The following is a 14990-nucleotide window of genomic DNA, read 5'->3' on the forward strand; positions in this document are numbered from 1 at the left end:
AGAACGAATGTGCGTGTGTGTGTGTGTGAGTGTGTGTGTGTGTGCAGGTTTTGTGGCAAATGCCAAGCGGTTTGTTAAACGATGTGAAGTTTGCAAAACCAAAGTTGTTAACTTAAATAAAAGCCGAACTTCGACTCACAGGCCCAGACACAAAGCACTCGGAGAATGAAAAAATTACATGGCTAAAACTGCAGCAGCAGCAGCAGCAGCAGCAGCAAATTTATTAGAAGCTCAAAATAGAATTGGGCATTCTATTAGAAATACCAAGGAGAAGCAGCAGCAGCAGCAGCAGCCGCATGTGAAGCCATTTGGGATAAGCTACTGAATGTGACAGGCTTACCAAAGAGAGAGAGAGAGAGAGAGAGAGAGAGAGAGAGAGAGAGAGAGATGGAGTGAGTGAGCTAGAGAGAGAGAGCAATGGTATGGAATGCAAGGCATTCGACCAGCGGATGTGTTGTGCATTAGGAAACAATTTTGTGTAAATGTCGCATAATTCATTTATGGCCCAATGGCAGAAAATGAAACATTTACCAAAAGATCGCAGACCCGATGACAATGCATGCGACGGACGACAAAGGTGAACGCTGCCATCTTGGCCAAACAGATAGACAGACAGACAGAGAGAGAGAGAGACAGAGAGAGAGACAGACAGAGAGTCTGGCTCACAGTTCGTTCGCATGATAAATGCCAAGTGCCTGGCCTGCTGCACCCAGACATCGAGGGCGCTTCAAATGGAGCACAAACGCGACCGTTTAAGAATAACCAACTGCCACAGCAGCTCGCTGTGTATATATATGTGTGTATGTGTGTGTGTGTGTGTGCGAGACAGAAGAGCTTACAGCACAGATTTAGCCAACAGTCATATATGTATCATATACATGAATATATATAATCATGTGTGTGTGCGTGAGCTGGGCGACCTAAGCTACAGGCAAAAGACAATGCATGTGCATTACGGCAAACACTGCAAGCAAAAGAATGTAAGACTCTGCCCGACTGACAGCTACCCTGTAATCTAATTAAATTATTCTACTTTGCTGCACATGTACACAATATGCAAAAGTCTCTGTATGCGTTATACGCAACTACAGTAAACCTATGAAGCTTTATGAGTTAACGAAAAGCGAATTATAAGACCTATGTTATACAGGAAGCTATATTAACAATTTGAAGTCTCTGAGATTACTGGCTTATGAGATTGTTGCGTTCACATGGAGGGACAAATAACCGAACAAACAAACAGGCATGACTACATATTTAAACTCAGCTTATCGAACATATCAGCATTACATGTATACATGTATACTCTTTGAAGTCTCCCGTGCCTCTTACTGCCTCTTAGATATGGTTTCATAATAAAATTATACCATACATTCCCATTTCCAATGGGTAGCCTCCATGTAGTGCTGTAGAAAAACAATTCATAATGAAAGAATTCAATGCAAATCAGTTCAAATAATGCAATACAATGAAAATAATATTTAATATAGTGGAAATATTACAAATTCTAACAGCATACAAATAGAAGTTTGTATTTTGTAATTAGTGCATAAGAAAATAGAAAAATTTAAATTCCAAATTTTTTCCAGAGTAGTAAATAACAGACTGACTGTCTCTCTCTCTCTTTCTCGCTCACACACACACTCACAGCACGGCTCTCTATGTGTCTCGCTCTACCTCACACACACACACACACACACACACACACACACACACACACACACACACACACACACACACACACACACACACACACACACACACACACACACTGACATATCGCTCAGATGCAAGCACGCACTTTTGCACTAGTCAGCAACGCCATCGCTGCTGCCGCTGCTGCTGCCGCTGTCGACGTCGACTTCGCCGTCGTCGCAGTTAGCCATCGTTGTCGGAAGGAAACCGCTTGGAAGAAAGCTACGACAGCTAAAGCATTTGGGATTTGCGTAATACCAACTGGAATGTTGTCTCATATAAATAGCTCTTTGCTCTGACTGTGACGGCGACAGCGAGTCAGCGCTAGTGTGTGTGTGTGTGTGTGTGTGTGTGTGTGTGTGTGTATGTTGGAGTAGAAAAGTAATAACATAAATGACACACACACACACACACACATCCGCACGCACAGAGTTAGCTCTCGGCCTTAGCCTCCTCCTCCTGCCCGCCCTCCCTGAAAGCCGCAATGCTTAAGCCAAAGTCTAGCAAGGCACGAGGAAAAATATTGCAGCACAGATTAGGTCAAAGCTCTGTGCGCTTTTTGCTGACGCCAGACACACGCACACCGTGCGAGTATCCCAAAGAGAGCGAGAGAGAGAGAGAGAGAGAATGAGTGAGTGAGTGAGCGAGAACGCGCAGCAAAGCGTGGCATATATGTACTAATATAACGTTTGTAAACTATCATATATGATTACTCACTACGCCTGCTTCGTCTTTTCCGGCTGCATCTTCTACTTGTTCATCAATTTTAGTATTTGGCTGGAACGATTTTTGGCCCAGTTCGTTAGCCATTTAGTGAATATGTCTTTCGGAATGCGTAATAGTGTTTTACTAATGAACTTCACTCTGTAGTTAATTGGTGAACAGAATTTGTATTAATATAGGGCCCAAAGGGGGATATAAAGCAAGACAGCTAGCTAAAGGCAGACAGAGGGAGAGAGAGGCAGAGGAGTGTTGGCAAAGGAAAATGAGAGAGAGAGAGAGAGAGAGAGAGAGAGAGTCAGAGAGAGAGTCACACAAAGACAGACAGATATAGACAGAGACCGTGAGAGATAGAAGAAAAGACAGAGAGAGTGAGATTGTGAGTAAAAGTGACATAGAGAGAGAAAGAGACAAAGAGAGAGAGAGAGAGAGAGAGAGACAAAGACTGAGACAGATATAAACAGAGGCCGTGAGAGATAGAAGAAAATACATACAGAGTGAGATTGTGAATAAAAGTGACATAGAGAGAGAAAGATACAAAGAACGAGAGAGAGGGAGACAGATAGATATATACATATGTTAACTTGCCTTGTGGCTCAATAAAAGACTTTGAAGAATAATATTTTGCACTTTTTGAGTCATATTTCTGTTGGCTCACATAATAAATACTACCTCATATGTAAACCGTTACGAAAGTAACTCATATAATCATAAAGCCATACATACAATTGATATATATTCAGAGATTTTTGAACACTTTCAATAGTACTGCCAGCAATGATCTCTTGGCTCAAATTGCTATAAAAATTCCTAGAATTCTCCATTTGGCTCCCATTCAAAGATCATTTTGTAACCTGCTTCCAATTATGGCGTAAATGCTGTGCGACTCTTTCGAGCCAAGCTCATGGCAGATCTGACTGATTGTCTGTAATCGTCTAGCACTTTAATTTGCAAACCAGCTGCCAGCTACGTAAGCCAACCCGGGGATTATGAGCTCTAAACTAAGCAGCAGCAGCAGCAGCAGCAGCAAAAACCTAAAGCGCTCAAACCCACCGCACCACAGCTCCTGGCCGCACGCTTCAGTCTCTGGTCTCCAGTTTTCCCCACTCTGCTTCTCTGCTCACTTTGCTGCCCGCCCTCTCGCCACGCCCTTGTCAAAAGTCTCAGCTGACGAATTGCTTACGACGCATTGCAAGACCCAAAATGAATTTGAAATTGTGACAGCAAATGTCCCAAATAAATAAGCAAAAAGTGGCTGCTTTTCATTACACACACACAGGGAGAGGGACATGTGTGTGTGTGTGTGTGTGTGTGCGTGTGCGTGCATAGCTAGAGCTTGGCCGGGGACTCTGGCAGCGTAGAACGTGTGCAATACAATGTGCATATAAATGCGATTTTATTCCATTTTATTTGGATTTGATACACTGTTTTGTTATTGCCCAGACACAAATTAAAATATCTAAGCCACTTTTCGGGGGCTCAAATTCAATAAAATTTGCTTACCAAATACCATTTTGGCCAAGCAGCTGCCAGCCGTGGCCCTGGCACTGGCCGAAAGGAGTATTTGACTAGAGCTGACTCGTTGACTGTCCCTCTGGCCGCCATCAGCTTGGCCCAAACGATTGACAGAGCGCGTCCAAGCAACTGACGGGAAAAAAACACACACACAAACACATATATATATATACATATACATTTACTTATTCGCTATAGTGTTGTGTGCAGAAAACTCACACGAGCTGGTAAAATTCGAAGCAATTTTGCACTGAATAGTTTTCAATTTCATAATTCAGTGAGCACGCTCAATGACAGCATTTCAATATTGCTTACACAACAGCAACGACAACATCAGCAGCAGCAGCAGCAGCAACAAAGACAACCAAGCAGCTACACAAATATGCCCCAAACTGTACCGCATTACGTATACGCAACGTCTGCGCCCAGCCCAGCTCGGCCCAGCTCAGCTTTGCTTTGGCTCTGTCGCAGCCAGTGTGAAATGCATAAGACAAAGTTACTAAAAGTGTTTATTACATTTTATTGAATAACTGTGTCCAAGGCACACACACACACACACACACACACACACACATGCTCGAGTGCGCAAATTTGGCAAATAACTTTTTTGAAATAATAAAATTGTATGCATTTATTTGTTGGGCGAGGTGTTGGACAGCAGACGCTCGGCGCATATGTGAATCTCTACAACTGCATCTGTGTGTGTATGTGTGTGTGTGTGTGTGTGTGTGTGTGTGTGTGTGTGTGTGTCTGTGTGTGAATTTATGTTGATTGCACAGTGTGCAATTGAGTGCCCACACCCTAAGCAATTCCCATTTGCCCCACTGTGCCGTCCGGGCCAATTAATTGCCAAGCATTTCATTTGGCATTGCTGTTATTTATGATGTGACCGCAAAATGCATATTTTCCAGCATTGATAGCATTGATAGCATCGCTGCTGCATTTATATTAGTTTCCCATTGCTCGTCTGTGGGCGTGGCATCAGCTGTACACTAAAACCAAAATGGCATACTTCAAGGCGCCGACGGAAACGGATTCGCCTTAAGCGTGTCTCTAGCTGCATGTGTGTGTGTGAATTAAACTTTAATATATGCAGCTCACACACACACACACCCATGCAGAGACATCAATATTCAGGCCTCAATTTAAACTCATTCATATTTATGGCATATGCCAGTATTACAGTGTTTATTATTTTCTGTCTATTAACATTGATGCTGTTTGTTTTGCACTAGTTGCAATCGCTTGCAGTTGTTATTGTTGTTTTTGCATTCATTTGCTGTTATCCCATGCTGTAGATAAGCCAGCCAAAATCAAAATATAAATATAAAGAAAATAGCAATACCAAATCAGAGTCAAATCAAAAACATGAACTGCAGCTCGTTGGTCAATTGCTACGATTGAATAGTCAGCATTTGGCATGCCCTTTATATAAAGCATTGCGGCTGTGCCATTACATTAGTAGACACAAAGAAGAAGCTCTATATGAGCGTATGTACATAATTAATTTTATTTATATATAATTATATTTATTTTTTATTATATTTCATTCAATATGCATCGTTTCTCTTCTTCCACTGATAATCATAACGACCCTGTTTGAGCGGTCTGCATAGCAAGCCCTCTCGCTCTCGCTCAGCAGCACTCGGCTATGCATTCGGCAGCTGCTATCTGCATCCCTCTCGCTCTCTTACACAGAGTGATTCTTAGACGGACGCTCACTCTCACTCGATTAACATTTTTACAGCAGCTCAACACATGCTCTCAACTTCTCACACTAATACTACTGCAACAGTCGACGGCAATTAACATAACATTGAACAGAGTCTGGAAACTTAACAGAATTCTTTCTTTACTTTTACATTATCTCTGCAATATAGCAAAATGTTATGTTCTCTGCCACGTAAGCGAAGCAAATAAATTCGAAATTGTCTAGCATAACATTGAATTAGTTATATCTAATAAAAATTAAAAGCTGTATATAATATACATCATATAGTGACTCACTCATTAGTTAGAGTCCCAGACAAAAAGCAGCAGCAAGTGAGTAGAATAAAAAAATAATATAGCATATACAGCTCTGGTCATAAAAATTGTGCAAGTGAGCCATAAATATCGCAGAGAAAACTTGGCGAATATTAGTATAAAAAATTTAGCTGTTGATATTGAATTTAATTAGCATCATTATTATATTAAAAATATATGTTAATTTTAATATTCGTTTCAAATTGTTTTCAAAGCGTCGGCTCAAGTTTCTTATTGCTAATAATACGCAGTTGGTCTACATATATACGTATATGTATGTAGGCGTATAAATACAGTCTCTGTCAAAAATCTAGCTTGCCTTTGCAAATTTGTATGGTATGTACCATAACAGGAATCTGTCATAATCCCTACAGTTGTGCTCAGTCTAAGCTAAGGTCATTCACTTTCCAGTAGGGTATCCACTCGTCGGCTAGCCGGAATAGATTTCCGTTTATTTGATTTCCTTTTTTATCTGCTCTAGAACGAACTGTTGTGCAGCCAGTGATTATTTTGTTGTCAGCTTAAGAGCGGGCGTGGTCATGGACATGGTTGTGGGCGTGGCAGAGCGTAGTCAACTATTGTAATTAAATCGAATTGTTTGTTACTCGAGTTTCGCTCAGTAAGTGAAGCTTGAATACTTAACGAATGCGAATGCGAATATTCGCAGTGTTTCTGCTGAATGTAAATTGGCTGACATGCACACGGTGGGAGTGGGAATGGGAGTGAGAGAGTGGGCGGTTGGGGTGGTGCGAGTGAGAGAGGACAATCGACTGTCGTTAGGATTGGGGCTGCTTGTGCGAAAATTCGTCAAATTGCTGAAAGTGGAAAAAGTTTTTTGACATCATTAGTTTGTTTTGCATTTGGCATTGCGAAACGGCATTAGTCCACTTTAAATTGATTGATGATGTTGTCAATGGACGCGCAAACAAACTTGATGAGCGCAACGTAAATGGCAAACGATGCCCAAAGCCTGGGCCAGAGCCCAGAGCTAAGGCTGCTGCTGCTGGCAAAGCCAAACTTCTGCCCCAGAGACAATAAATAATTATTTTTCATTTAGTCAAATTTATGATACACACAGTTGATGCTGCTGCCATATCGATGGCCCAGAGCTGCGACTAGATGTGACATTCGATCCTCAAGCAGGACTGGGTCTCGATTGGCCTGGCCCAGGGGGCGTGGCAGCGCTGGCCCAGTGCATGACTAATGCTGGCTTTACCTGTTGGCTTCGTGCCTGGCTTTGTTTTATAAACACATCTGCATGGGCAACCTTTTGTTTTGTGGACTTTAAGCGAATTTGTTTACTCGATCACAATACAACAACAACAACAACAACAACAGCAGCAGCAGCAGCAGCAGCAAAGAGTAAAAGAAATGCCAATTGAATTCTATTGAGTTCTAGCCAAACACACACACACACACACACACACACACACACACACACGCACACAACCACAAAGCTGTCACGCCCAACTCCCACATATGCAAATAACTGTGCCAAAAGCTGGCTCTAACGCTGTTTCTCCATCTCCATTTCGATTTTTTTTTTTTTTTTTTCTGGTGTGTTTGGGCCTGGCCAGGATTTAACCTTTGGCTATTTGTATTGCCTGCTCGCTCGCACTCGCCCACCAGGCCGCACCCCTTTGCGCTGGTTGTTAACTTTCTTTTAACTTGTTTCTTGCACATTTCGTACGTTGTTTGGCATGTTGCTGCTGCTGCTGCTGCTGCTGCCTTATTGATATTTGTATTGCATTGTGTTATTTTGTTGACTTTTAACTTTCGACATGCTGCTCTGGGTGATTGTCTTGCCAGGTGGGGCCTGGGCGTGGTCCATCGATTGTCAGCTGTGCAATTGTGTTCGCATAACCAAATCGACTTTAAATAATTTCCGAAGTAATTTGCGCAACAGGCCTCTCTTTCTCTCTCTCCCTCTACCTCTCTCTCTCTCTCTCTCTCTCTCTCTCTCTCTCTAACTATTACTGGCTCGTGTTTGTAATCAGTTTCGATTTCTTGCTCTCTCTCATTGCAGCCCCAGCGCCGGCAACGGATGCGCCCGCCGACACCGCCCAGCGTTGCGACACCGAGGCCTGCCAGCTGCCCTACTGCTTCTGCTCGAAGGATGGCACCCAAATACCCGGCAACCTGGAGGCCGAGAAGGTACGTCCACCCACATGCCATTGAAGGTTATTGGACAGCACTTGGCTCAGCCTGCCATAATAAACACACACACACAGATACATATATATATACATATACAGATATATTTATATGTATATATTGTTGTTGCTTTCTTTCTGTTTTGTTACCCTTAAGTGTTAATTTGCAAGGTGATAAATTTCAAGTGCATTGACAGCTTTTATTTTTACGGCACAGAGCAGCACAGCACACGGCTGGCAGGTGTTAGTGGTAGTAGTGTGTGTGTGTGTGTGTGTCTGTGTGTGTGCTTGTATCTGTATGTTGTTAAGTTTGGCTTCGGCTTGGCCATAAATCTGTGTATTTGCATTCGGCTGCCTGTTATCGCTGCTTTGCATAAGGAAATTGTTCTGCTGTCTTTGCCATTTGTTGCTGTTGTTGTTGCTGTTGCTGTTGCTATTGTTGTCCCATTCGTTGCTCATTGTTGTCACAGTCTCGCACTCTTCCTCCCTTCCCCTGCCTCTCTCTATGCCCGTTTGCTGTTGTTCCTCTTGATTCGAATATCCTGTTTAATAACTTCGGTTTGTTTATTTGCCCAAGAGTTATGAGCTTTACGTTTGCAAGCATACAAATAAAAAAAAAAAACGAATACATGAAAATAAAAATTAAAAAAAAAAAAAAGAATACGACCAAGCAAACCAAACAGCTCATAAAACTACATGAAAATTAAAGTTTTTCTGTTGCACTGTGCGGCCAATGGGACAACAGGGCGTATGCGTTATGCGTACATAAATCGCTTAATATGCGCGGCGATAGACTGAGGGAATGCTCGACTAAAGGATACTCAGCGTAGAGCTGATCTATTAACATATCACACACACACACACACACAGATATGTATTGCTGCGCAGTGACTGAGCTCTGGGTACTTAAGAGTTTATTGAATCCTCTGCTAGACCCATTTACTCAATCAAATCTTCAGATCTCTGGCATTGGGATAGGCATATCTCAAGCGCATTTCGGAAATACATGCACTCCCTTGTTCCAAAGGGCTCCAGCCGGGTAGACACACAGTTCTATATAAGTTGTTATTGCTCATTTTCAAAGATAGTTTCAGTAGCTTCAATCACTCGCTGCCCTCATGAATGGATATCCAGCGCTGGCGCTTGGCTATATACATTCGCCTAATGGTAACTAAATAAACTGATTGATACGAGGCTAAATAAAAAGAAACTTGTGTGCATAATTCGACGATTAATAGCGAGACAAACAGCGAGCGATACAATCAAAGTTTATTTGATTACCAAATGGATAGCAGGGTAACTTGAGATGGTATTCACGTCCTATATATGATTATGTATTGTTTATATATATGCACATACATAGATCATTTCGCTTAAACAATGGATTTGCCCATATTTTAATAGAACAATTTGATTGCATTGCGCGCAATTTAAAGTCGATTTCGCATATTCATAATCAGTTTTAGACAACATGAATGAAAATAAAAAACCCAATTCCTTTGTATGACTGTGTGTGTGTGTGTATTTGATTTAGTGCTCCCATATGTGTGTGCGTGTGTGGGTGTGTGGGTGTGGGCTACCAATTGACAGACAGTTTGAAGTGCACATTAGTTGTGGTTTTGCCATACACGATAAAAGCAATGCCAGAAAACAACAAAGCCACGCACATAAATATGTTCAATTACAAAAACTGAACATATAAACAAATACTCTATAGTCTAGCCAGGTATACTTTTGGAGAAATGTAAAATATGCAAAATAAAATATAAATATAAAATATAAACTATAAAATATAAAATATAAAATATAAAATATAAAATATAAAATATAAAATATAAAATATAAAATATAAAATATAAAATATAAAATGTAAAATATAAAATGTAAAATGTAAAATATAAAATACAAAATATAAAATATAAAATATAAAATATAAAATATAAAATATAAAATATAAAATATAAAATATAAAATATAAAATATAAAATATAAAATATTAAATATTAAATATTAAATATTAAATATTAAATATTAAATATTAAATATTAAATATTAAATATTAAATATTAAATATTAAATATTAAATATTCAATATTAAATATTAAATATAAAATCAGATAAAATAGAGAATCAGAAATCAGAAGTATCAAGATCAGATTTCCTAGCTAGCTCGTCCGTTGCCAACGGCTTCATAAAGGCTCTGCTGTCTGACTTGGGCATAGAGTAGCATAAGTCAAATACTAGCTGAGAGCAGCGGAAGTTTATGTGGCGACAGCGATGCCAGCGCTGGCAGCATTGTCGACGTCGACGTCGACATAGTCGGCCGGTTTTCAACATAAATGCAAAACGCAGAGCGCAGAACGCAGAACGCAGAACGCAAATATACAAATACACAAACACAAACACAAACAAATCGCAAGTGAGCCACTTAATTTCGAAATTGAAATGTGTCTCTGTGTGTGGGTGCGTGTGTGTGTAACTGTCTCTGTATATGTATACCCAACTCTGCATAACGCGCCCATGTCGTCCTTTGTTTAAGGGGTTGTGCGAGTGATCCGGATGCTTATTTAAGTGTTATTAGCGCTTACATGTGTTTCCACAGCCGCCCAACAAAACGATTTCAATTTCTGACAGCCTATTTGTGCCCATAGCCAGTGTGCGTGTGTGTGTGTGTGTGTGTGTGTGTGCATAATTATAATTAATACCATCTCAATTAACCACAAACAGGCGGTTAATTTGTGCGCTCATTTAGCCCATATCTTTTGCAAATCGTTTGAGCTATGCGAGTCGTTACACATACGCTGCATTGGCCGCGCTTTCAATGCCAGCGCTAAGCGCGTGGCGTTCCGTTTCACAGTGCGTCGCACGATGGAAAATGCTTTCAATGCTGACTAAGCTCGACCATCGATAGCTATGCAAATGTCAACCTCAAGCAGCGCCTTTGATAAGAGTCAATTACGTATGTAAAATGTATAAATAATAAACGATGACCGAGAGGTTGAGTTCCATTGAGAAGTCTAGTTCCAGCTCCAAATTTGTATGTCGTTTGCAAAATTTATTAAATTATTTCATTCACCTTTTCTAGTTCCAGTTCCAGCTCCAGTTCTAGTTCCAGTTCAAGCTCCAGTTTCAGTTTTAGTTCTAGCTCCAGTTCTAGTTCCAGTTCAAGCTCCAGTTTCAGTTTTAGTTCTAGCTCCAGTTTTAGTTTCAGTTTTAGTTCTAGTTCCAGTTCTAGTTCCAGATCTAGTTTCAGTTTTAGTTCTAGTTCCAGTTCTAGTTCCAGATCTAGTTTCAGTACCAGTTCCAGTACCAGTTCCAGTTATAGTTCCAGTAATGGCTCTACTTCAAGTTCCACATAACAACTTTTGGATCAAGTATAGATCCAGTTCCAATTCTAGCTCTAGCTCGCATTTTCAATTACAGCTCCAAAGCCAGCTTCGTATCCAGTTCGAGTTCTTAATATCTCATTCAATAAGTTAGTTCTTTAGATAAGAATTAAAGCTTTAGAAACTACAAATAATTAGAATTTTTGTTGATAATAATTTCAGTTCCGGTTCAGGTTCCGGATCCGGCACTAGTTCCAGCTAAAGTTCAAGCTATAATTTATATAGTATATTTAATTTGTACTGTTGTCTGCTGACCTTAGTTCCAGTTCAATTTTCTGCTTCAGTTCCAATTCTAGTTCCAGTTCAAGTTGCTTATATATATATCTCAGTCGATGCTTTTCTAAATAAATCTATTCGATTTTCTGATGACACTCAATTCAAACTTCAGTTCCAGCTCCAGTTCTAGTTCCATTGGCCTCTCTGTCCGTTCCAATTTGAGCTTCAGTTGCAATGCATGTTCAATATGCCTTCATCAATGCTTTGCAGAATCGGTTAAGCTCTTTTCTGATGACTCCCAGCTCATCGGAGTCCATTAGTAGGACGAATTTCAGTTCCAGTGGTGGCTCAAGTTCCATATCACCTACGCCGCTTTGGCGGCTCTTCCAACACTCACGTTGCGCTCCATTTCACAGCGCGTCCAATTTCCGCCAAAGGAAAGCGAACTGTGAAACGTGTGGAATACTCTGAGTCGACTGGGCTCGCCCATCACGAACTGTGCTCAACTTATCAGTGGGGCTTCCCTGCAGTGATTCAAGTTTTGATCAGATTTTCGCTCAATATTATAAATAATAAATGAATCAATCAATTGCTATGGCTTCCCTTGGCAGCGACACTTGGCCAGGCGAACCCTTTGCAGGCGTTCGCCATTTAGAGGGCATAAAAATGCCAAGAAGCCGGCTAGCCTATGCCAGGGGCGGCGGGGCAGGGCCAAGACGTGGCTGAACGTTGCGTTAAATAAAACGCTTTGCTCAATTTGAATGCGAATCCAATTTGATTTGAGCTCGCAAAGTAAATGAAAAAGAAAACTGAAAAGATGGCACACAGTGTCAACAAAAACTTTGCCGAGAGCTTCTTTCAAAGAGGGGTAGTGGTAGGGGCCGGGTAGATGCAGGGCTCGGTTGCTGCTGCTGTTTAAGGGTGCTGCATTTATGCGCAGCTGCAATCACTCAATCAATGAGCCGTTCAATTGTCGCCGCGATTGAGCAACTAAGCTATGCAAATTCTCAGCCCAAGCCCAGTTTTTGCTCTCCCTCTTTACCTATCTTCCACTCTCTATCTCTCTCTCTCTCTCTCTCTGTCTGTTCTCTCCTCGTTTCTCTATCTCAGTGAGACACTTGAACAGCATGAAAAACCCATCTATCATCCATTTGGTAGCGCTCAACGAGCTGGCGCTGGCAAACTTCTGTCTCTCAGGCAAAGGTGCTTGTCAACTGCCGTCTGTCTGCCATATTTGCTCAAAGACTGAAGTGCAAACTTGAGTCGCATTAAGCAGAAATTATCAACGTACACATCGAGTGCCAGTGCTGCTGGCAGCAGACGTCTGCATCATGTGGCACACCCACACACCCACACACACATACATCTACACATATGCCATTTTAAAAGCACACGAGGAGACAAAACGGGATTCTTAAAGGCAAATTACGTATACGGCGTGTGGCCCAGCCGCCAGCTGGTAATAGATAGATAAACATGAACTGCCAAAACTCTATTTATATATCAATGCCTTTCACTGCCACAATCACCTCAATATTTCCAAGCGTCAGCGGCAACAATGGCTGAGACAAACTTTAAAATAGTTTTTTCTCTGCCTTTTTTCTATTTTTCTTTCTCTTGCGCTATCATCGCGTTTTTTGCTGTCGCACATTCATTATATTTGCAATAATATTTTTACTTTATAATTCAATGAGAAGGGAGAAACCGAGAGAGGGGCGCGAAGGGGTGGGTGTAGAGAAGCTGCAGTTGATTTGCACTCATTTTAGCGGAAACGGCTTTTGAAATATGCCTTTCAATAAGCGGACGCGGACGCGGATGCGGATGCGGATGCAGGAGCTAGGGGCAAAGGCAATAAAAGGACCCTACGCAACTCTGTCAAATCAAAGAGCGAATTTCAATTCGAATGGCAGCCGTTGCCAACAGCGTCGTCATCATCATCATCATCATCATCATCATCGTTATCCTAATAATCATCAGTTATCCTTGCCGCACTTAAGCTGACCACCGTTCGATGCTTACGAGTGTTTCACGCCTCTGCATAATTTTGCCAGCTCAGCTCAGCTGCAGACGCTGGCAAAGGTGGAGGTAGAGCTGCAGCTGAATGGCAGAGGTGCAGTTGGAACTGGAACTGTAACTGTAACTGGAGCTGGTGCTGGTGCTGGGGGCATAGGGACAGGCTCGAATATGATGGCAGCTGCTGGGCCACAGATAAAACTGGGGTCAATTGCCGACTGTTGCACTCGCTGGCTGAGGTTGAGGCTTGGCTAGTCGTCGGACCCCGCATTAATATTGAATTTGTACAATAATCCTTTTTATGTGCTCAACAATGAGCGTTAAGTGCCGCTGCCCGTGCCACGCCTCTTTATGTGCAGCTCAGGCGAAATGCATTTCGGCTGCCACCTCGTCAGCAGCCATTGCCATTCACATGCTGCTTTATGCTGATCGCATTCGATTTTCATTTCATTACTCGCCCGCCCGCTCGGGCATATCGGCTTGGACGAGCCGTTGGCGCAGGCTCTGCGAGAGAGAGGATAGTGCAAGCAGAGCTTAGCGGAGATCTTGATAGATCAAGCTCTGTACTCTTTTCTTTTGAAGTTAAAAAATTACATTATAAATATATATTTTTATTTTATAAGAAAAATTAAAAAATAATCAACGTTCACAACGAAAATTAAAAATATTTTATTACTCTTTCGCTGTAAAGATTTATAATTTATTAATATTTCTTATATTAAAAATATATATATATATATATTGTATTTTTTGCTTAAAGTATTTTCTACATTAAAGACAAATTTTTTTTTATTATTATTATTGTTTTTTTTTTTTATATAGGAAATATTCAAAAATAATAAACGTTCACAGCGAAAATAAAAAATATTTTATTACTCTTTCGCTGTAAAGTTTTATAATTTTTAAATTTTTTTTATATTAAAAAAAAATATATTGTATATTTTTCTTGAATTATTTTCTACATTAAAGACAAATTTCTTTTTATTATAATTTTTTTTTTTTTTATATTTCCACTAATGCTTCTAAGAAAAGCTTGCGCAAGATGTATCAAGAAAACAACTCAAACAAATTCAATTATGGATACCTCTGTATAGTTATATGTATATATAAGACATTTAAGATATAGTGTTTGGAAGAAGAAATACGAATTGGAGCTTGTTTTGATTTTGACTATATACATAGAGCAAAAATCGCTTTAAATGTTAAGAGACATACCATCATATATACATATATACTTGCTGCGAAAATTCATTGCCATAGATATAGA

General features: G+C 40.7%; 1 protein-coding gene across 1 annotated transcript in view; it reads left to right on the top strand.

Annotated features, from left to right (window-relative positions):
• The window catches only part of Cda4 (chitin deacetylase Cda4), a 52462-nt gene that overhangs the window by 10195 nt on the left and 27277 nt on the right, over positions 1-14990 (top strand). Inside the window, exon 4 of the mRNA XM_089263665.1 lies at positions 7982-8109. Within this exon, the coding sequence (XP_089119791.1) occupies positions 7982-8109 (128 nt within the window). The remainder of the gene's footprint in view (positions 1-7981; positions 8110-14990) is intronic.

Source organism: Drosophila navojoa, chromosome X (assembly GCF_054131105.1).
Source record: "Drosophila navojoa isolate 15081-1374.11 chromosome X, UAZ_NAV_1.0, whole genome shotgun sequence".
Taxonomy (NCBI): Eukaryota; Metazoa; Arthropoda; class Insecta; order Diptera; family Drosophilidae; genus Drosophila; species Drosophila navojoa.